Consider the following 22,212-nt stretch of genomic DNA (forward strand, 5'->3'; position numbering starts at 1 on the left):
CATTGATTTTAATGACTGCTGCAGGTGCTCAGCACCTCTAAAATTTAGGACAATTATTGATGTTTATTGTTAGGTATCTAACTGTAGATTTAGGAACCTAACTTTAAGCATCTAGGTTTGAAAACTTTGACTTGTGTGTGCATGTGTGAAATTTTAGTGGGGGATGTGTGTGTCTGTACTACATAAGATGAATACATATATATTTTAGAACCCAATCCCTTGATTATATATTAGCCAGTTCATTTCTCATTATATTCAGTTACTTTATAGATTCTTCATGCCATGCAGCTTCCTGGCACCTTTAAAAAGATCCTGACCACTGAAGTTTGTTCATTGAAAGTATTCCTAAAATCTGTTTAAATGTCTTCTGAATGTTGTTTTGACTCATATCCTTAAACTTTCATTGATGTTGGTGGTGGTTGTGGTGGTGGTTTATTTCTGGCAGTTTGCTAGGAACAGAGAAAACAGACCTGAATAACCAAATTTGAAAGTGACATGATAACACCTTGTAGCGGGGAATCCACCCCGCTCCTGCCCGGAGGGGTTAAAACAGCCATGGAGAGGGCTGCAGAGGGGAAAAGAAAGGCTGACTGGGGAAGCAGCCACAGATGAGGCCACGCCCCAGTCAGGCCACGGCTGGCCCTATAAGAGGGCTGAGGGCCAAAGACAGAAACACACTCTCTCTCTCTCACTTCCTGAGAGAGATGGACCTGGCTGCCCGGGAGCTGAGAAGGGTACCTGAGGTAGAGCAGTGCTGGGGAAGGGCAGAGGGAGCTCCAGCCAGGAAAAAACCCAGACTGCAGGCCTTGCCAAAAGAGCCAAATAGGTACTGGGGCTGCGGAGGGGCAGCCCAGGAATAGGCAGAGGCAGCTGGTCCAACCCTCCTTGCCGATGAAGAGTGGTTTACAGACTGCCGTCTGCCCCAGTGAGTGGGGGGCTAGATGGTGACTGGCAGTAGCCACTGAGGCAAGGTGGGGATAGGGGGTTGGGGCAGGAGCGCCGCCAGCTTTTCTGCCACCCTAGATGGCGGAAGGTCCCGCCCCGAAATGCCACCCCCGACAGAGGTGGCGGAAGGTCCCGCCGCCGAAATACCGCCGCGGTCACCGCCCCCCAAATTGTAGCGCGCTAGGCGACCGCCTAGGTCGCCTAATGGGTTGCGCCGGCCCTGGGTTGGGGGCTCCCCTGGAAAGGGAGACCCAGAGACAGAGGGGTTACTGCTGGGAGCAGAACCCTAGTATACAAGGGCACCGGGGTCCGGGAGGGACACGGGAGGGCCAACGGCAGGTGAGGCATCAGCCGTCAGAGGGTGTTCCAGAGCTGAAAAAGAGCTAATTCCCTAGACAACCAGCAGGAGGCGCTGTGCCGGTGAGTCGTTGCCCTGCCATACACCTGTACTACATAAACCATGCTGTACATCATAAACTTTGTGTTTGAGTTGTTTTATTCACAACTGAATCTCTCGATCATGATAACCAGTTGCAATCCTGTGAGAACCTCTGAATATTTAATTAGCAGATAAAAAATAGCTAATTTTGGCCTTTTTCTTAGGAAGGAAGTAACCAAAACCAGATTACATTTCTTAATGAGGAACTAGAGAAATGTCAGAATGAGATTGCTGGGCTCAAGAAAGAGAATTCGCTTCTAAAGGACACAATGGAGCTGCTCAGTCCAGAGATGGACTTACAGAAGCAAAAGTCTACACAGCTTCAGGACAAGGAGAAGCAACACAGGTCTGCCTTATATTCTTGCCCGTCACAGGTGCCTCATAGATGTGTCAACATATTTCTAACATCAATATTCCTCCAAATGCTGTGAGAGATCTGAATTTATCCTTCCTAAAGAGAATTATATTTTAGGCTTGGAGCTTTTCAAAAGCAGTCTTCACTTTTTGCAGTTCCTAACAGTGCAGCCAGCATTCCCCTTCCCGGCTGCATTGAAAATATTGATGTTTACTGCTCCATCCATCTAAATACATGACATAGAAATGCATCCTTTGTAGCCACCCAGGAGTGATCCAGGGAACGCTACTTACTTTCATATTATAGTGAAGGGAACTAAAGGTTGACCAGTCCAAAACTTCCCCCATGTCCTAAACACTAAATTCATTTTAAATGTCTGACTGAGAACTAGTATCAGCCTTCCAAAATAAGGGCTTCCCACAGGGTTGAAAAACAATCTCTGCTTCTCAGCTAGTAACCAGCCAAGTGTTTAGACATCCCAGGGACTGCTTTTGAATGATACTTGAAGTGATCCCTGCATATGTGGGGCTCAGTTATGGCTGAGAGATCCAGGACTGCACTGGGGAGGGGAAGTGGCAGTAGCTATTGGCATTGTGTCTATAGAGGCCAGGAGCAGACAATATGCCTCCTGGGCAGAGGGAGGAGCACACTCACTGGTGAAGATGGCAACGCTGCATGATTGGAAAATGTGTAGTGTGTTCTCCCTAAACATAGCCATAAGCTAGTGTGCAGGGGCAATAGGGCACAGGATCATAGCCCAGAGGTGTCCCACTGGGGCAATGGATACTGCTGCAGTGCTTGGAGTCTCACCCCCTTTGCACACAAGGGCTGCAGGCTATCTCCTGCTCTAGAGCATAAGGGTTTCCCTGGGCTGGTGCAGCCATCGTGTTTTGGCTCATAGTTTGTGTTGTCAGATGCTCCCGGTGTGGTGCTCTGTTCTGTTCAATGTTGCACACGCTGCGTGCGTGTGTTCCCTCTGTGTGCTGCCCCGGCTCTGCAGATCGCTGGCACAGCAGACCCCGAGAGAACCCCCAATGACCACAGACTCTAGTAAGGTACGAAGGTACCCGGGCCAGGTTTATTGTCAAATGAAGCACAGTAATAGTTCCCTCTAGACTTTACTCTGCAGGACATACTACGAATATGTGCCCCCTGGCACTGGACTTAGCTCAGTCAGTGGCGGGACTCTCCACTGCCCCCTAGGCTGGACAAAGACATCCACTCAGGGGTGCATTCTTATACACAGGTACAAACAAGTTACACATCGCTCCTGACGTATTGAGGTGCAACCTCTCTACGTAGCAAGGTACAACCCCACTACGTAGCAAGGTGCCGCCTCTCACCTTGTACATGTTGGTTCGAACAAAACAACTCTATCCATCATATTCCCCTTTTGGCTCTGTCATTGGGATGGGTCAGCTTGTTCCTTGTTATCTGTGTGGAGTGTACAAGTATGCAAATGTTCTGATATCTGGTGTCCAGTACCTTTTAGGTATGTCTCTTTTTGCAGCATCAGCCCTTTCCTTGCCAGCTTCTGTGAGCAGGGCCTGCCTCTGGCTCACAGCTTAACTTTGCTTTATGTTAGCAAAGTCTTGACCATTACTTTAGTTCAGATCTTAGGCCTCATACCGGGCCTCTAATACCAAGGTTTATATCTCAGGGCCTCTTCTTACTACAGTTTGTAAAGTGTTTTGAATGCTTTGGGATCTTTGGAGGAAGGGAACTACCTGAGCATTACTCAGCATTGCTAGTGTTGTAATGAAAATGAGGAGAGATTGAGGGATCTAGAGTCACATTTTCAGAAAGCTTCTCCACTGGTATAGAATGCTTGTCCATAATTACTCAATTTGTATGACAGTTGGGCACCAGCCACCTGACAGGCCCTTTAAAAATCTGACTAGGATAGTCTAGAAAGAGACCTCAGGGAACATATTGAGAAACTCATTACCTTCAGGAGTGCCTGAGTAACTCTGTTGGCTTTTACCAGTCAGTAACTAATTAATGAATGGGAATGAATCCTCTTCTTATACCATTTTGGAAGTTACTTGAAGGTGACTTTAAACTTAGTCAAGAATTAAAAAGAACTGGAGACTTTGCAACAAGATCAACAGAAAGAAATGCAAACCACAGAGTCTAATTTCAACAGCGCTTCCAGTTACCTTGGAGGTATTTGGAACCTGTGTTCATGAAGGAAATAATTCTTCACAATCTGATAAGATGATAGGAAAAAGGAACAATGACCTGAGGCGAAAAAGGGAGAAATGCAGGATAGACACTAGGGGAAATGTTTGAGGTGTAAAAATTATCAACAGAGAAAGTATCTGGGTATTAGGATAAGGGAAATAGTTCAAGTGGCCTCATTACAGTAGCAGAATGCAAGGAGTAAAAGTGGATGACCAAAATGGTCATTGCTGGTCATAATACCAGTTATTTAATTTCAACCTCTTGCTAACTCATAGAATGGATCAGACAAGCAATTGGTAGCATGGCATGCGGTACAATGCATGTGCCAGCAATCACAGGCATCCTGGATTTTCTTTTTGCAGATCACACATTGGAGGAGCTGGGATCTGAAGCCCTTGTTTGGGAAGGATAGTAATAATATTTTAAAATTTAAGGTGTCAGATGTGCATGTAAATTTGATACTGTTCCTTTCAGGGCATTGACTCTCCCTTCTTTTTTTCTTTAAGTTGTTTTTCAGTTGGAAGCTCTGACTGATGACTATTGTAGCCTGCAGTCATGTCTCGCATAAGTTGGGGGTGGAAGCACAGAACAGGCCCACCACAAAGAGGAGAGAGATTTGTATACATCAGGTTATTATAACTGCTGTTATTGAAAGTTTTAATTGCTAAGCAGCAGAGCAAATTCTCCTAGAACTGGGGTTATGAAATAAGATTTCCAGGGTATCATAAAAATGTTAGTGTGTGTATGTATATGTACATAAGTTCTCATGGGCCACACTTGTAAAAAATGGGCTGAATTTTTTAGTTCACAGTTGTCACCAAGTGAGGGGCTGTGTGTGAGAGGATCAGATAAACATGAAAGTCTGTCATGCTCAACGGGATCATTTACAGCATTAGTGACATTTATAGTATTAGTCCCATAATCTTGATGTCAAACCAAGTGTAAAGTATTTCTCATGCGGTACCATGGTCAAATTAAATGCAGTATCAAAGAGCTTCAGCTTAAATTCCCAGATCCCTCAAACAACTAAACATAAATACTGTTAACAGGGAATTCACATAATATATTACTGTCACTTTCAACCTCAAGATTGACCGTTGTCCTTGGTGTTTCTCTGGTGCTTCAAGCCAATTACAGCCAGAATGCCAACAGCATCATGTGGGCCAGGACCCCTTTGAACACAAATGCAACTTAGACGAGGCTCGGATCCTGTAACCCAAAGCATCATTTGCCTCTTCTCAGAGCAGCTTGCCATCCTCATTCCCAGGAGAGTCATGCAGTGGGGTCCAGCTTTAAATTCCAGTGGAAGCTCTTGTAGTCTTATCTATAGTTACGGGTTCCTTTAACTAATTACCCAACCCAAGGAGAGGGTTTACACCTGCTGTAATCTGTGAGAGTTCAGCCCCAAGATCGACTACAGTAGAGAGGTTTTCAATAGAAGAGGGACCCCCTGGTGCACCACATTGTCTATACAGTGCTCTTTCTGTAATAACTGGTTGGTTAATAAAAGTAAACAGCAACACACACCCTGCAATCTGGTAAAGGAGAGAGAGGCCATACGGAACACATAATATTTGCATTACCCACACTGTGCCTTGCAAAAAACAAGAAATGTTAGTCATCATCCTCACCACCAGTAGTTGTGAATCTGGTGTCTCCCCCAAGGTACGAAGGCCAGCATACAACTTTTGTAAAGTGTTACACTGACGCCCACTGGGGTTCACACATTTATGAAGGTTTCTCCCCCTTTTCTTTATTTGAACTTCCATACTCCACTCTATTGGAGTGTTCTGTTTTTCATAGGCTAATTCATTAGTTCACTTTATACTCATTAACATTTGTCACTTTATCACCATAGTAACAGGTGATTACCTTAAGGAAGTCTCTTAACATTTCATCCCAGCTGCCAACAATCATCTTGTGATGTCTTCTGATCTGTTATTATCCAAAGTCAGCAGTTATTTTCAAAACATCAGCATATTTATAAAGATAATTTAGCATAATTTATCCTAAGGCCTAATTTGACTAAGCTTAATATTTTAGAAGCCTGAGGCCCGTAGGCCCTGTGTTATAACATTAATTCATATATTTCACCTCAATATCCTAAATATTTCTGATATCTTTTATCCTTGGCTGAACTCCACAGGAGCCCCATCAGTGGGTGCTGCGCATGAACCATGCTGTGTTAACCCCATCCCGAGCCTAAAAAAATCAGAGCTTTACCCATCAGTAACTCACTAATGAATGTTAAAACACTTGAGACTTACATGATTTTTAACACCATTTTGACAGGCTACTGGAAGAAGACCTCAAAGTCAAGCACCAAAAAGAACTGGACATCTTGAAACAAGAGCATCGTAAGGAAATCCAGAACATGATAGCTGATTTCAGCAGTGCTCAGGCCCATCTCCAAGCAAAGATTGTCTCCCTAGAAACCGAGTAAGTGATTTCAATAAGACACAGCTGCAGTAAGGATGTTTCACTATATCAGTGATAAGTATTAATTATTGTTAATTATTATTTTCAATACATATGGGTGGAATATTTTAAGTGTTGAATAACAGTGTATTGTAGAACTATTTCCCAGGCACTCAAACAAGGCACAAATATACTCTAATGAAGCATAGATATGCCTGACTGTGCAAATCTATACAAACATAATATCAGTACCAGTAAATTACACCATGCACTATTGCACTTATGCATCTCATCAGTCTTACTAACTTAAAATAATTTACATCATGGGATGATCCCATAGGCCCTGATCCTGCAAACACTTACACACATGCTTAACTTCAAGGGAACTACATACATGAGTAAAGTTAAGCATGTGTGTAAGTATTTTTAGGATAGGGACCAAAGCGGGAATGACAGAGGATAAACCATGTAGTTGCTGAAGCTAGATTAGTTCTAGGTTAGATTCAGGGACTAGGAGTCAGGAGACCTGGATTCTGTTCCTGGCTCTGGGTCAAGGTGCTCACATTCTGTGCCTCAGTTTTCCCATTTCACAAATACGGGAAATATCCCTTGGTAAAGTGCTTTGAGCTCTTTAGAGGAAGGTGCTCTGTAACTGCAAAGTGGTTATTAGATCATTATTATTATTACCAATTTTGATTTATAAATGTTAAAAAGGCACCTCTGAAACAACAGACACTCCTGACATCAGGAACAAACAAAATAACTATTACTTAAACCCACAACAGCCAATGAAACTCAATCCCCAACAAAACTCCCCATCCCCAGACACAAACTGACTCCATCACACCGCTCCCTCTGCTAAAGCCTGAATAAAGCAAGGCACCTTTCACCATGCCCTGAAGGTCAGCAGCTCTGGGCTGTTTCAGACAATGTGAAGAATTGGTTCCAAAGCTCAGGGCCCCGCGCAAAGAACCCTCTGCTCCCAGCCCTCTCCCTTTTAAATCAAGTGCCTCCACCAGTTAGGATCACCAAACAGCAAATGTGAAAAATCAGGACGGGGGTGGGGGTTCATAGGAGCCTATATAAGAAAAAGATCCAAAAATCGGGACTTCCCTATAAAATCGGGACATCTGATCACCCTACCACCAATCACAGCTGTGGTAGCATGGCACTGGGAGAGGGGCAGTCCAAGCCATTGATTGTTTTATCTGAGTGCTGAGGTACCCACCTCCAGCTGGGGAGGCTAGAGGCTTCCTTTCTCTTGACAATTTCCAGCTAAAACAAAAAAATAAATAAAATACATTCTCTACAGTACATTGCTCACTATCACCACTTGTAGCTTATATGAATTTAGGCCCAAATCCTGCTACCACAGTCCCCTGTTCGTTCCTGTGCAGAGTCCTGTTGACAACATGAGCTGGATACTACACCTAGTGTACACGGTTGACTTCAGCTGAACTTTGCCCAGGAGCGGAGGGGGGGCACATTCGTGTTTAATGTGTGCTTTCTTCACCACATCCCTCTTTTAAAAAAAATACAGTTTTGTCAGGGGAGCCCTGAATATTTTCCTGGATTTCAGGGACGGGGTTTATGATGGGTCAAAGAGAAAGAAACCTGGTCTAAACTCTTAGGCCTTGAAAGAGGTTGTTTCCTGATCTGGATGAAAGTGTTTTGCATTTTTTACTTGACACAGACTTAAAGAATTAGAAGAGAAACGGAGAAAGCGAGAGTCCAGGCCAGAAGATATGCACCTTATAGGCTGCTTACAAAATAAATTAAGTGAGAGAGAAGAAATTATCAGACAACTGACGGTGAGCATTCCTTAGTGGACATATATTGTATAATGTGTGTGCTGTCACTGAAGTCAATGGCAAAACTTCCATTGACTGCTATGGTACAGGATCAAGCTCTTAATTAATCCAACTGGTATACCAGCAGAGTATTAATGATAAACCTAGGGTGTCAGGCCCATACATTATTCTAAGTACACTCCTGCCCCTTTCCATAGCAGCTTTCCAGCAGAATGAGGCCACTTATTTGACTCGCCAAGACTGAGACATTCATTAGAAGTAACATGAGATGGGAAAACATTCCACTTCCTAAATGTAAACCCCCATGCTGTTAACATGTGACAGTGAATCTGCTTAAAAGTATTGCAGAAAGCCTTTCCATCTTTTAATAGTCTTTTCAATTGCCAAGGCCCAGGGCTTAGGTCCAGTTCATAATTAACAATTTCAGATTATACTGAAAGGCCCCATCTGCTAGTCATTTCACACAACTCGTCAGGGTCTTGCTCGCTTACTGCTCTGGGCCATTCTGAACATGGTTTTATTTCCCTTCAGGAGGGAAGAAAATTTCAACATTTGCTTTTACCCAGCACTGAATCTCATCGGAATAGATCCTTTTCCTTCAACCCTAATCCTGGATGCTTAACTCCTTCCATGAAGGTAAGACAAACAGTTCAAGTACACCTCTACCCCGATATAACGTGACCCGATATAACACGAATTCGGATATAACGCGGTAAAGCAGCGCTCCAGGGTGGCGGGACTGCGTACTCCGGCGGATCAAAGCAAGTTCAATATAACGCGGTTTCACCTATAACGCGGTAAGAATTTTTTGGCTCCCGAGGACAGCGTTATATCGGGGTAGAGGTGTACAATAGCAAATCATGTTGTGTTGTTAGTATTTGACCACTTACAGGTGCTCAGATTCCCGGGGGAGGAACGTACAATAAGTAGATGGATAGAGATTAATTTTTATTCTTCAGTACTTCAGCTAGTTCATTCCTAATATTTCTGCCACTAAACTGCTGCTTTTCAGTAGAAGTGTAATATGCCATAATGTAAGCTAACCTAGAACCAGGTGATGAAGATAATGTAAATTCAAAATAAGTGTATTCATGTAGATGGAGACAGTCTGCTTAGAAATAAGAGCCAGATCGTGTGCTGGGATAAGGGCTATTTCTTGCATATCCCTAAGAACTGGCCACTTTACCCCACTTAGAGTGAACAAGTAGGTTAGCCACTGAATCAATGGCTACACCAGCTGTGCAGAATCTACTCTTCCCTGCTCAACCTTCACCAACTCTTCCATACAGTACCCACTCTACTGGCATGCTGGAAAAGGAGGCATGTTGGTGGAGGAGAAAGGGAGGCCCAGTGGCTAAGGACACTAACTCAACATGCTGTTCAATCCAAGGGTCTGTATGGCAGCTACTGTAGCTCTAGAGCAGGAGTGACTGCACATGTGCGGCAGTATAGACAATACGGAAGGATTGCCACCAGTGGCTGTAGTGGAAAACAAGTGTATGTCAATGTCAAGCAGTGAGTGTACTTGTTGTCAAAGCCACTTAGACACCCCCACTCCCACCGCCAGAACTAGTGTCAACAGATCTGGGGATCTATGTGAAGCTAGCAGGGTTGTAGCACTCTAGCAATTTTAAAATCAAGTGACCCAACTGCTTGGGGTGAACACCACTGATCCCTGGGCCTCTGCAGCCTGTTCTAACTGAGCCTACAGGAGAGGTTTTAATTTTAATGTTATAGCCAGAATTTTCAAAAGTAGCTAATAATTTTGGGAGCCTCCATTTTTGGGTGCCCAATATGAGACACCCAGATTACCCGCAGTAATCACTGAAATCCATGGGATTGGCCCAGGGATGAATTTGGCCCATACTGTTTTGAAATGAGCATATGTAGTGTTTATAGTACCATCCGTGTGTAAGAATGTGTGCGTAATATACATTTCTGTTCCCACAATAAAAGCAGAAGAAACTGAACGAGGTGCCAAGCCGTGTTGTCAGTGTTCCGAATTTAGCCTCCTACGCAAAGAACTTTTTGAGCTGTGACTTGAGATCAAAGAGAAATGCCCCTCCAATAACGAAATCAACAAGCTTAGACCAGAGTGCTGGCTGCATCAGGGCCAGCTATCAGTCAGCGCCGTCCTCAGACAGTAACCACGCCACAAGGTAAATGTGCACTTTGTAGAAACTTAATGATGAATTAATTAGTAGTTAGCATTTTTCAAGCACCAAGACAGTGCTAGGTACCTTTTTTTTTTTTTTTTTTAAAGCTACAGGTCCAGATGCTCCAAAATGCTGCACACAGAGCTCACTGCAGGATCTGGACCATTGTCTCTGCCTGGAAGAGCTTGCAATTGAAATTCAACATGGCACAAGTGATACTGGTGAGGCTTGCATCTGGCCTCTTCCAGCTCACATGGGCCTAGCTCCATCCATTCCATGGTGTCTAGTAGTTCAAGTATTTTTGGTTATTTCCAGAAGAATTTGAGCAACAAAGTAGTTCTTCCCCCCAAAAAAGATTTGAGTTTTAATAAACACTCAAGTAATGGTAGTATTTGTCTCTTTGCACAGGACACAAGGCAATGAAGCACCCATAACCAAAGATGATCAGAAACAAGACCCTCGGCATCAGGAATGGTTTACTAAATATTTTTCGTTCTAAAACCAATTATTTCCAGAGTACCCAGAAAGATGACCTCAGATAATTTCTCACACTCATGTGAAATGTTTAATCAAGGTACTGACTGGAAAAAAAAATTGAGCTGCACCCAGCTGACTAGGAATCTAAGTGTTCTTGGTATCTAGGTACTATGGGATTAGAGGGTGGGTGCCTTAGAAATATGTATGATTATTATTGTAAAAACAAAGGCAGGTTAGGTGAAAAAATATGGGTATGTTGTCATATCAATAGCCAGATGTTGCACAGGAAGAGTCCTTCATATCAAGATAGGAACCGTTTCACACTTATGCAGGCAGAGTGCTGAATTTGTTCCCCAGTGACTCCTGTCTGGCTCTCTTTTAAGAAAACACCTTAACTTTATTTTTGCATGTTTTAGTATAAATCATATGTGATTTCATATTTATTACATCCCATGCTTTCTTTCCCTTTTTTTTGCTGTTTAATATTCAAATAAAATAAATTGAAGGGAATTACTTTTAGAGGGTGTTTGTTTAATCTGGTAGTTGTTTTAAATTTGTTGTATAGTGTACTGACAGACAATGTCTGCAGGATGCTTTAGAATTATTAATATAATTAGAATTGGGAAGTATCCTTTTTGAAGTTGTATAGACAGCTCATTACAAGATACTATTCATGTCGTTCTCATTAAACATATTTAAGGATCAGTCTGGGAAATTCAGGATAAAATTCAATTACGAATATTAATAAAATATTTGCTTACAGATCAAATGTTTTACACTTTAATTCATTATGCAGAATTTTGAACCAGACTGTGTACAATTCATGAAGTTTCAAGTTTATGAAAGATGGGTATTCAGTATATTCCATCCATGTGTATCTTCAATATGTCTACCTCGGGTATCTAAGGTACATCAATCCACTAGGAGGATCAAATCATCCACATCTTACACTGCTTTCTTAAGTGGGTCATTCTTGATTCCAGTTGCTCATCATTCTGAGGGAAGATCTGCAGTAAGAAACATGCATTTTACAGTAAATCACCTCCCTGACGCTGGCATAGCTGTGTCTCACCCTGATCTTGGACAGCAAGGAGTTCCACATCTGAGAGCCTACTACTGAAACACCAGCCAGCCTCCAGGACTTGTGCTCTGTTAGCCTATTGTTCTTTGGAAACAAGTAGTTTGGTTCCAAAAGGGACTCAAGACAATTTAGTTTCAGGACAGAATATTTGGTAACAAAAGGAGGAAATTAAAGAAGGGCTATTTACTCTGTTCTGTGTTTGTACAGCAGCTAGTACCGTAGGGTCCGGGTCCATGACTAGGGTTCCTAGGCTTGACTATAACAACACTAATAAGAATCAAGTTAAGAAAATGGTGTGCAGGAAACAAGACTGAGAAGTATCTGTCTCTGACAGTGATAACTCAAATTATACCATTTTTCATGATGATATGTTTCATATAGATTCTATTGTCCTATGACTGAACTATGAAGGACTTAATAGGTGTGGTTCTGATCTAAGTAAAGCAACATTAATTGTTCATAATGAACAATTAGATAAATTTTGCTTGTTTATGGATAATATGCAAGATGTTGTTCTCAGCTATCCATTTATTAATTTCTAACCCCCCTGCCAGGATGCAGAATTTGTTGTGTCTCAACCATCCAGGACAGTTGAATATCCAGCCTCTTTTTGAAATTCTCCAGCGAATGAACGTCCACAACCTCCCTAGGCAGTCTGTTCTTTTTGTCCTACTGTTCTTACAGTTAGGAAGTTTTTCCTGAGATTTAATCTAAAACTTCTATGCTGCAGTTTGAAGCCACTGCCTCCTGCCCTGGCCTCTGTAGCAAGAGAGAACAATGAGAGAATATACAAGGGGGCATAAATTATATGATTTAGGATGGCAATACAAAATGCAGTAGCCTGATACCACAATGATATAATAATGAAAAAAGTGAAGTATATTAGAAACCAGAGCAATTTACCCTTTCAAGGGATGTAGTTTAAACATGGTCATTAGGAAAGGTAAAAGGTAGGCTAGATTAATGTGAATGACATTACATGTTTTATGGGATTGGATGTGGAATAAAGGGACTTTCATCTGTAGGTTGTAAATTTGAATCAATCCCAGGTTAATGGTGATGGAAATTTATTACCTTAGGATGAAGACTGGGTGGCCTATGTGAAATGAGTTGATAATCTTAGTCCAGGTCCTAGTGTGAAGTTGTCCATCACACAAAAATCACCACCACTAATGACATTAACTGACAACTGTGTTGGCAGAGAGTTTAAGGACTGAATAAGCCAGGGACTGAACTCTCCTCTCATGATTAGAGAGGATTCCTCCAAAACAGAAGAATGGCAGATTGCTGGAAAGATTTGTGAGAGAGCTAGTACTTACTCTGAATATATGGAGAATGTAGGTGTCCAACATTACCAAATCAGCACCAAAGAGCACTTAATAAACAAACAAAACACATACCACTCACTAAAATGGAAGTGTAGAAATGTAAATCTGTGCAGAATGCAAATCTGCACTAATCATAGAAGTGGAAGGGACCTCAAGAGGTCATCTAGTCTAGTCCCCTGCACTCAAGGCAGGACTAAGTATTATCTAGACCATTCCTGACAGGTGTTTGTCCAACCTGCTCTTAAAAATCCCCAATGATGGAGATCCCACAACCTCCCTAAGCAATTTATTTCAGTGCTTAACCACTCTGACAGTTAGGAAGTTTTTCCTCATGTTCAACCTAAACCACCCTTCCATCAATTTGAGGCCATTGTTTCTTGTCCTATCCTCAGAGGTTAAGGAGAACAATTTTTCCTCCCTCCTCCTTGTAACAACCTTTTATGTACTTGGAAACTGTCATGTCCCCTCTCAGTCTTCTCTTCTCCAGACTAAACAAACCCAGTTTTTTCAATCTTCCCTCATAGGTCATGTTTTCTAGACCTTTAATCATTTTTGTTGCTCTTCTCTGAACTTTCTGGACTTTCTCCAATTTGTCTACATCTGAAATATGGTGCCCCAAACTGGACACAGTACTCCAGTTGAGGCCTAATCAGCGCAGAGTAGAGTGGAAGAATTACTTCTCGTGTCTTGCTTACAATACTCCTGCTAATACATCCCAGAATTATGTTTGATTTTTTGCAACAGCGTTACACTGTTGACTCATATTTAGCTTGTGATCAACTATAACCCCCAGATAATTGTGAATATTCTACGTTCATGCTATGCTGGGTACCCAGGGCAGTGAGGCACCTTGCTACCAACTGCCCTTAGTGTGAGCAAGCCTTGTCTCTGCCTGCCATGGGTCAGCTCCCCAACTCCACTGGCCACAGGCAACAGAAGCAATCCCCAGATATTTGACAGACTTGGGGAGGGGCGTGTGTGTGTGTGTTAGGTAATCTTTTTCTACTGGACCTAAAGAAAACCACTGTGTAAGCTTGAAAGCTTGTCTCTTTCACCAGTTGGTCCAATAAAAGACATTACCTCACCCCCTTTGTCTCTCCATGCTCATATATTCATTCCAGCCATCGCAAAGCAGAAATACCCAATTTTGAAAAGCCATGAGAAAAACAATTTATATTTCTGTAACATGCAAGTTAATTGTTGAACTGGTTACATTAATACTCTAACCCAGGGGTGGGCAAACTACAGCCCATGGGCCATTTTAGGCCCATCAGCCATTTTAATCTGGCTCTCGAGCTCCCGCTGGGGAGCAGGGTCTGGGGCTTGCCCTGCTCCAGCGCTCTAGCCAGGGAGCAGGGGCAGCTCCACGCAGCTCCCAGAAGCAGCAGCATAGCCCCCCTATGGCTCCAACACATAGGGGCAGCTGGGGGCTCCGCTCTGCACGCTGCCCCCACCTCAAGAACCGCAGCTAATGGGAGCTGCAGGAACTGTGCCTGTGGATGGGACAGCACGCAAAGCTGCCTTACTGTGCTTCTGCCTAGGAGCTGGAGAAGGGACATGCCGCTGATCCTGGGAGCTGCTTGAGGTAAGCACTGCCCAGAGCCTGCACTCCTGAGCCTCTCCCTGCGCCCCAAACCCTTACCTCAGCCCTGATCCTCCTCCTGCCCTCCAAACCCCTCAATCCCAGCCCAGAGCACCCTCCTGCACCCCAAATCCCTCACCCCTGCCCCCCCCCCAGAGGCTGCATCCTCAGTCAGATCCTGCACCCCACCCCACCCCTCAAACTCATTTTTGGCTCCACCCTGGAGCCCACACCCCCAACCAGAGCCCTCACTCCCTCCTGCAACCCAACACCAATTTCATGAGCATTCATGCCCCACCATACAATTTCTATTCCCAGATGTGGCCCTTGAGCCAAAAAGTTTGCCCACCCTGCTCTAACCCTACTGCAGTCTCCACTATGAGTTACTCACACTCTAGCCACCAATCACCTGACTGCTTTAGTATACTCAAAGCTATGACTTATTAGGATTCTACATCAACTTTTGCTGGAAACAGACAGTCTATTGCTCTGTCTGGAAAGATTTTTAAAATTTCTACATTTTTTCACCTCATAGCATGTACCATCTGGCTTCAATTAAGTAGGAGATTTTTGCACCCTCACATCGTACACTTTATACATAACTTCCTTTAAGATTTGCTGAGGTCTGTTAATCAGTGTATTTGAAACTTCTCACCTTCAAAATCCTTCTTTATAACATCATAAATCAGGCCAAGTTGTACTTCAATTAGTTTAATCAAATTAGCAGTATACATACGAGATCCTACAATTATTTTCCTCCTGGTACAGTGGTCCCATTTTTACAAGGTTGCCTTTGCAGATAGATAATCCCAAGGTGCTCTCTAGTCTTGATTTAAAGAGTGACTATTGCTCTCCAGTTTTGTAAGTATTCCCCTTCCTAGTTTAGTGTGTAATTTGTGGTGCCAATATCACCAAATATTTTAAATTTCTGGATATCCAATATTCGGAAGCCATAGCAACCGTTTTTCATAAGATGACATTCTGTTAAAGTGAATATATAGCTCATATGGCGCTTTCCTTCAGTAGAGCTCAAAGCGCTTTACAAAGGTGGTCAGCATTATCCCAATTTTACTGAGGGGGAAACTGCCGAACTTCAGGATTTTCTAAAGGAAAATGTAGACTAGGTCTGTCAACATGGCAGAGTGGGAGGGCAACAGTAGCAAACAAATCTGCCAGAAACACGGAGTGAATTTTAGACAGCTACCCCATGGAAAGTCTGTAACTCCAGTCCCTCTCCCAAACATCCGTGTAATATCTAGGCGGCTTAGTTTTCCACAAGAAACCCTTTAGAAAATCTATAAACAGTGCAAAAAGCTTTTTCTGTCTAGTAAGGGAGACAGTTGGTACGGCATCCAAGAGTAGATTGACCACCTGTGACAAAAATGATTGCAATACCAGATCATGTGGCAAAAGCTTGCTCATTTAAAAACCGACAGCAGAGGTCTCTCCCAAAGCGATAGTCTTGGCAGCATATGCTGCTGCCGCCCAATCCTGTAAGGCCATATTCTTCTTCGAGTGCTTGCTCATATCCATTCCAGTTAGGTGTGTGCGCGCCGCGTGCACGATCGTCGGAAGATTTTTACCCTAGCAACACCCGGTGGGTCGGCTGTGGAGCCCCCTAGAGTGGCGCCGTTATGGCGCTGGATATATACCCCAGCCGACCCAGCGCCCCCTCAGTTCCTTCTTACCGCCCCTGACGGTCGTTGGAACTGTGGAGCGCGGCTTAGCTGATCTCCACACTCCCTAGCTTCTCATTGTTCTTGTTATAGTTAGTTATATAGATAGTTTTCAAGTTAGTTAGTTAGTTAGTGTATTGTGTATATATATAGTTGTATATTGTTATCGGGGGTTTAGGGGGTGTTTTTCCCCTTTTCCCCCCGGCGCACAGCCGGGCCCATGCCCAAGGCTCCTGGCTTTAAGCCGTGCGCGTCCTGCGGGAAGCATATGCCAACCAGCGACCCACATAGTTCTTGCTTGAAGTGCCTTGGAGAGACTCATCCAGCAGATAAGTGCCCTATCTGCAAGGCCTTCAAGCCGAGGACAAGAAAGGAGCGGGACTTTAGACTCCGACAGCTCCTGATGGAGGCGGCTCTGAGTCCGGATCCTCCCTCGGCGCGCCCAGTCCCGGCACCGAGCGCTTCGGTGCGCAGCGCCCCGGCGGGCCCGACCGGTGCGGCGGAAAAGACTGCTCGGCACCAACCGACGTTGGCACCGCGCCCGCCTAAAGAACCTCGGCACCGATCCATTTCTCCGGGCCATAAGAAGGCCGGCAAGGCGCGGGACGTTGCTGCCGCGAAGATACCGGCTCCCCCGGTGCCGGGGGTAGAGCCGCGTCCGCAGCTGGACCGCCAAAGACAGGCGGCCACACCGTCGACTCCGGCACCGAGGCCGTTGAGTCCGGTGCGGACTGTTTCACCACCAAGGCTGGTGGTGGAACCTTGTCTCCCTTCCACCCCGGAGACCTTCGCTACGGCGAGAGACCTGATCGCCCTCACGGAGCCGGCGCCGTCGCAACTCCCGGCACCGGTGGCTCCACGTGTGCTGCAGTCCAGAGGGAAACCTGCCCTGGTGCGCCCACCGTCGCCAGCACGAGTCTCTCGGCACCGCTCCAGATCCCGAAGCAGGTCTCGACGCCGCTCTGAGTCCCGGCGCCGAATGTCACCTCGGCACCGGTCGTACTCGCGGCCCAGATCTTCTTCGCGGCGCCGTTCAACATCCCGGCACCGTCGCGACGACCGGCACCGATCGGGGTCGAGGCGCAGCTCCCGGCACCGGTATGAGCGCCACTCGGGCTCGAGAGGCCGCTCCCGGTACCACGCCTCCTCCAGATCGTCGTCCCGTTCCAGATCGGGATCCCGGCACCGGAGGGACTATCGGCACCGGTCCAGGTCCCTGCACCGTTCGCCGGCACCGCACAGGGACAGATCGCCTTACGGCCGGCACCGATCGGCACCGTACCATCCGGTGCCGACGGCATCGGGTTCGGCACCGCCGTGGCCGTCGAGATCGGCGTCGCGGTCATCTGAGGCAGTGGAGGCCGGCCACCTGCAGGAGACCGACGACCCTATGCAAGGACCTGCGCATTGGTCCTTCTGGACTCCTTGGGCCTACCACCAGGCACAAGGAGCTCCCCTATCGGCCTCCCGCTCTGGCCGTTCGGAGCCTAGGGCCCCAGAGTCCACCATCTCCCGCCCTCCTCCAAGGGACGTGGAGGCTCCAGTGCCCGCACCTGCAGAGGCCCTGGACCAGGGGGCAGGCGATGCCCAACCCCAGGAACACCTGGAGCAGGACCAACCATTGGACCCCTTGCCACCGGGGGCATCCTCCTCGTCCTCGCCTGATGAGGCCGTAGCGGGCACGTCCGCCATTGGGCCGCCTCCTATAGACCTTCGGGCCCACCAGGACCTGCTGCGTCGCATGGCTCGCAATATGGACCTCCAGGTGGAGGAGATTGCGGAGGTCCATGACCCTATCGTGCAGATCATTTCAGCGGATGCTCCATCCAGGGTGGCATTACCGCTGATCCGCACCATCCAGGCCAACGCCACCACTATCTGGCAGACCCCGGCCTCTATTCCGCCCACGGCCAGAGGGGTTGAGAGAAAGTACTTTGTCCCTTCCAGGGAACATGAGTATTTGTACACTCACCCCCAACCGTGCTCACTGGTGGTTTCATCAGTCAATGCACGGGAGCGACATGGCCAGCAGGCTGCTGCGCCCAAATCGAAGGACGCTAAGCGCTTCGATTTGTTCGGACGCAAGGTCTATTCGGCTGGCGGACTGCAACTGCGGGCAGCGAACCAGCAGGCGCTCCTGAGCCGCTATGGCTTCAATATGTGGTCCTCGATGGGGAAATTTAGAGAGCTGGTTCCCCAGGACTCGAGGGAAGAGTTCGGGGCCTTGGTAGAGGAGGGCAAGCGGGTGGCATGCACCTCCCTACAGGCGTCCCTTGATATAGCGGACTCGGCCGCTAGGACCCTGGCGTCGGGGATAGCAATGCGCCGAATCTCCTGGCTCCAGGTGTCAGGCTTGCCACCTGAACTGCAGCAGACCCTGCAGGACCTACCGTTCGAGGGCCAGGGCCTCTTTTCAGAGAAAACGGACTCGAGGCTCCAAAATCTTAAAGACTCTCGGACAATGATGCGCTCCCTGGGGATGCATGTCCCAGGGCCTCAGCGCAGACCCTTCAGGCCCCAGCCTCAGCGGTTCTACCCTCCCCCGCCTCGTCCAAGACAGGACTTTGCTAGGAGGCGGGGTCGAGGTAGTAGGCGAAGGTCGACCGGCCCTCAACCCGGTCAGAACCAGGGCCAACCTAGGCCACCTTCTGGGCCTAGACAAGCCTTTTGAAGGTGCGGTCGAGGACGGCACCACGACCGGTACCCAGGATCCAACTCCCCCCTTCCGGGATCGCCTCTCCCGCTTCCACCGTGCTTGGTCCCGTATAACCTCGGACCGTTGGGTCCTTCGCACGGTGGAAAGGGGATACGCCCTCCAGTTTTCCTCGCCCCCCCCTCCCACTCCCCCTCCCCGTCCCTCTTCAGGGACCCTTCTCACGAGCAACTCCTTACACAGGAGGTTCTTGGGCTCCTCGCTATGGGGGCCATAGAGGAGGTTCCATCGGAGCTAAGGGGCAGGGGGTTTTACTCCCGCTACTTCCTGATACCCAAGTCAAAAGGGGGTCTACGGCCCATCTTAGACTTACGCGGACTCAACAAATTCATAGTAAAGTTGAAGTTCCGCATGGTGTCATTGGGGACCATTATCCCTTCACTGGATCCTGGAGACTGGTTCGCCGCCCTCGACATGAAGGACGCTTATTTTCATATAGCAATTTATCCGCCCCACAGACGTTTCCTGCGATTTGTGGTACACAGGGTACACTACCAATTCGCAGTCCTTCCCTTCGGCTTGTCCTCGGCTCCCAGGGTGTTCACAAAGTGTCTGGCAGTCGTCGCGGCCTTCCTCCGTCGACAAGGGATACAGCTGTTCCCGTACTTGGACGACTGGCTGGTACGCGGCCGCACCAGAGGCCAAGTGCAGGCTCATGTCCGCATAGTGACAAACACTTTCCACGAGCTGGGCATTCTACTCAACAGAGAGAAGTCCACTCTAGTACCAACTCAGAGGATAGAGTTCATTGGAGCAATCCTCGACTCCAGACGTGCCCGAGCCGTACTGCCAGACAGCCGATTTCATACCATCTCAAGCGTCATTCAAGGTCTCAGGGCCTTTCCAATTACCACCATAAGAACATGCCTTGTCCTTTTGGGCCACATGGCCTCGTGTACATACGTAACCAGGCACGCCAGACTGCGACTTCGCCCACTGCAGGCTTGGGTATCATCGGTCTACCGTCCTCATCGAGACGACCTGAACATGGTGGTCACGGTTCCGGCCTCGGTCTTGGCCTCTCTCGCCTGGTGGACGGATCGCACAGCGGTCTGTGCAGGAGTACCCTTTCACGCCCCACAGCCCTCCCTCCACCTAGTTACGGACGCTTCATCTCTAGGCTGGGGCGCTCACCTGGGGGAGCACCATACCCAAGGCCTGTGGTCCGCGTCCCAACTAGCCCTGCACATCAACGTCCGAGAGCTGATGGCGGTGCGCCTGGCTTGCCAGGCTTTCCTCAACTTCCTACAGGGCCGTTGCGTGCTGATTCTCACCGACAACACCACGGCCATGTTTTACATCAACAAGCAAGGCGGAGCTCGCTCATCTCCCCTATGCCAAGAGGCCATTCGCCTGTGGGACTTCTGCATCGCCCACTCGATTCATCTCACGGCGTCATTCCTTCCTGGAGTCCAGAATACGCTGGCGGACCGTCTCAGCAGGTCCTTCCAGACGCACGAGTGGTCGATTCGCCCGGACATCATCTATTCCGTCTTCCAAAGGTGGGGGTTTCCCCAGATCGACCTGTTCGCGTCTCGGGCCAACAGGAAGTGCCAGGCATTCTGCTCCCTACACGGGCGAGCCCCGGGCTCTCGGTCAGACGCCTTCCTCATGGCATGGAAAGACCATCTGTTCTACGCCTTTCCTCCATTCCCGCTGGTCCACAGGGTGCTGCTCAAGATCCGCAGGGACCATGCACGGGTAATTCTAGTCGCTCCCGCTTGGCCGAGACAGCACTGGTACACCACACTGCTGGAGCTGTCAGTACAGAGGCCCATCACGCTCCCCTTGAGTCCGGATCTCATCTCTCAGGACCACGGCCGGCTGTGTCACCCCGACCTACAGTTGCTCCACCTCACGGCGTGGATGCTTCATGGTTGAGTCGCTCAGAGCGGCAATGCTCCCAGGCCGTCCAACAGGTCCTGCTGGGAAGTAGAAAGCCCTCTACGCGGACCACTTATTTAGCCAAGTGGAAGAGGTTCTCCTGTTGGTGTGAGCAACGAGCTACGTCTCCCTCGCAGGCTCCTATCCCCTTGATACTGGAATACCTTCTGTCCCTAAGACAGCAAGGATTGGCGACATCCTCAATTAGGGTTCACCTCGCCGCCATTTCCGCTTTCCACCCAGGAGAACTCACGTCCTCGGTCTTCTCTAACCCGATGGTCGTTAGATTCCTCAAGGGCTTAGACCGGCTGTACCCACAGCAACGACAGCCGGTTCCGACGTGGAACCTCAACCTCGTCCTCTCCAGGCTCACAGGGCCTCCGTTTGAACCATTGGCGACCTGCTCACTCCTGTACTTATCCTGGAAGACAGCCTTCCTCGTAGCCATCACCTCAGCACGACGCGTCTCGGAACTCAGGGCGCTGACATCCGAGCCCCCTTACACGGTGTTCCACAAGGACAAGGTGCAGCTTCGCCCCCACCCTGCCTTTCTTCCGAAGGTGGTGTCACCTTTCCACGTAAACCAAGATATATTTCTCCCAGTCTTCCATCCGAAACCGCACGCTACTCGTCAAGACCAGCGTTTACATTCTTTGGACGTTCGCAGGGCCCTGGCTTTCTATATTGACCATACAAAGCCATTTAGGAAAACGACGCAACTCTTCGTTGCGGTGGCCGACCGGATGAAAGGCTCACCGGTCTCTTCACAGTGCCTGTCCTCTTGGATTACGTCCTGCATTCGTGCTTGCTACGACCTGGCCGGTGTACCGACGCCACGCCTCACTGCTCATTCCACGAGGGCCCAGGCCTCCTCGACTGCCTTCCTGGCTCAAGTACCAATCCAGGACATTTGTAAAGCTGCAGTGTGGTCATCGGTCCACACATTTGCTACTCACTATGCGCTGGTGCAACAATCCAGAGACGATGCTGCTTTCGGGTCAGCGGTTCTGCACACAGCAATGTCTCACTCCGACCCCGCCACCTAGGTGGGGCTTGGGAGTCACCTAACTGGAATGGATATGAGCAAGCACTCGAAGAAGAAAAGACGGTTACTCACCGTTGTAACTGTTGTTCTTCGAGATGTGTTGCTCATATCCATTCCA

At 47.6% G+C, this 22,212-nt stretch overlaps 1 protein-coding gene across 2 annotated transcripts; it reads left to right on the forward strand.

The window, feature by feature from the left end:
* The first annotated feature begins 1,503 nt into the window (after positions 1 to 1,503).
* Positions 1,504 to 11,497, forward strand: LOC113406034 (protein FAM184B-like). Of its 2 annotated transcripts, none has more exons than XM_026648169.1 (6): positions 1,504 to 1,730; positions 6,216 to 6,362; positions 8,035 to 8,152; positions 8,684 to 8,788; positions 10,109 to 10,311; positions 10,717 to 11,497. In XM_026648169.1, the coding sequence occupies exons 1-6, from the start codon at positions 1,654 to 1,656 to the stop codon at positions 10,805 to 10,807; spliced, it is 741 nt and encodes a 246-aa protein (XP_026503954.1). In that variant the 5' UTR covers positions 1,504 to 1,653; the 3' UTR covers positions 10,808 to 11,497. The 2 variants fall into 2 exon arrangements, with proteins under 2 accessions (XP_026503954.1, XP_026503955.1); XM_026648170.1 differs by having other exon boundaries at positions 10,112 to 10,311.
* Positions 11,498 to 22,212: the final 10,715 nt, after the last annotated feature.

The sequence above is a fragment of the Terrapene carolina genome, unplaced genomic scaffold (assembly GCF_002925995.2).
Source record: "Terrapene carolina triunguis isolate 2854851 unplaced genomic scaffold, T_m_triunguis-2.0 Scaffold66, whole genome shotgun sequence".
In the NCBI taxonomy this organism is placed as follows: domain Eukaryota; kingdom Metazoa; phylum Chordata; order Testudines; family Emydidae; genus Terrapene; species Terrapene triunguis.

Coding starts and splice junctions, on each gene's coding strand:
- LOC113406034 (XM_026648169.1), top strand. CDS start 1,654: ATGGAGCTGCTCAGTCCAGAGATGGACTTACAGAAGCAAAAGTCTACA. Junction 6,363..8,034: donor ATTGTCTCCCTAGAAACCGA/GTAAGTGATTTC, acceptor TACTTGACACAG/ACTTAAAGAATTAGAAGAGA. Junction 8,153..8,683: donor AAATTATCAGACAACTGACG/GTGAGCATTCCT, acceptor ATTTCCCTTCAG/GAGGGAAGAAAATTTCAACA.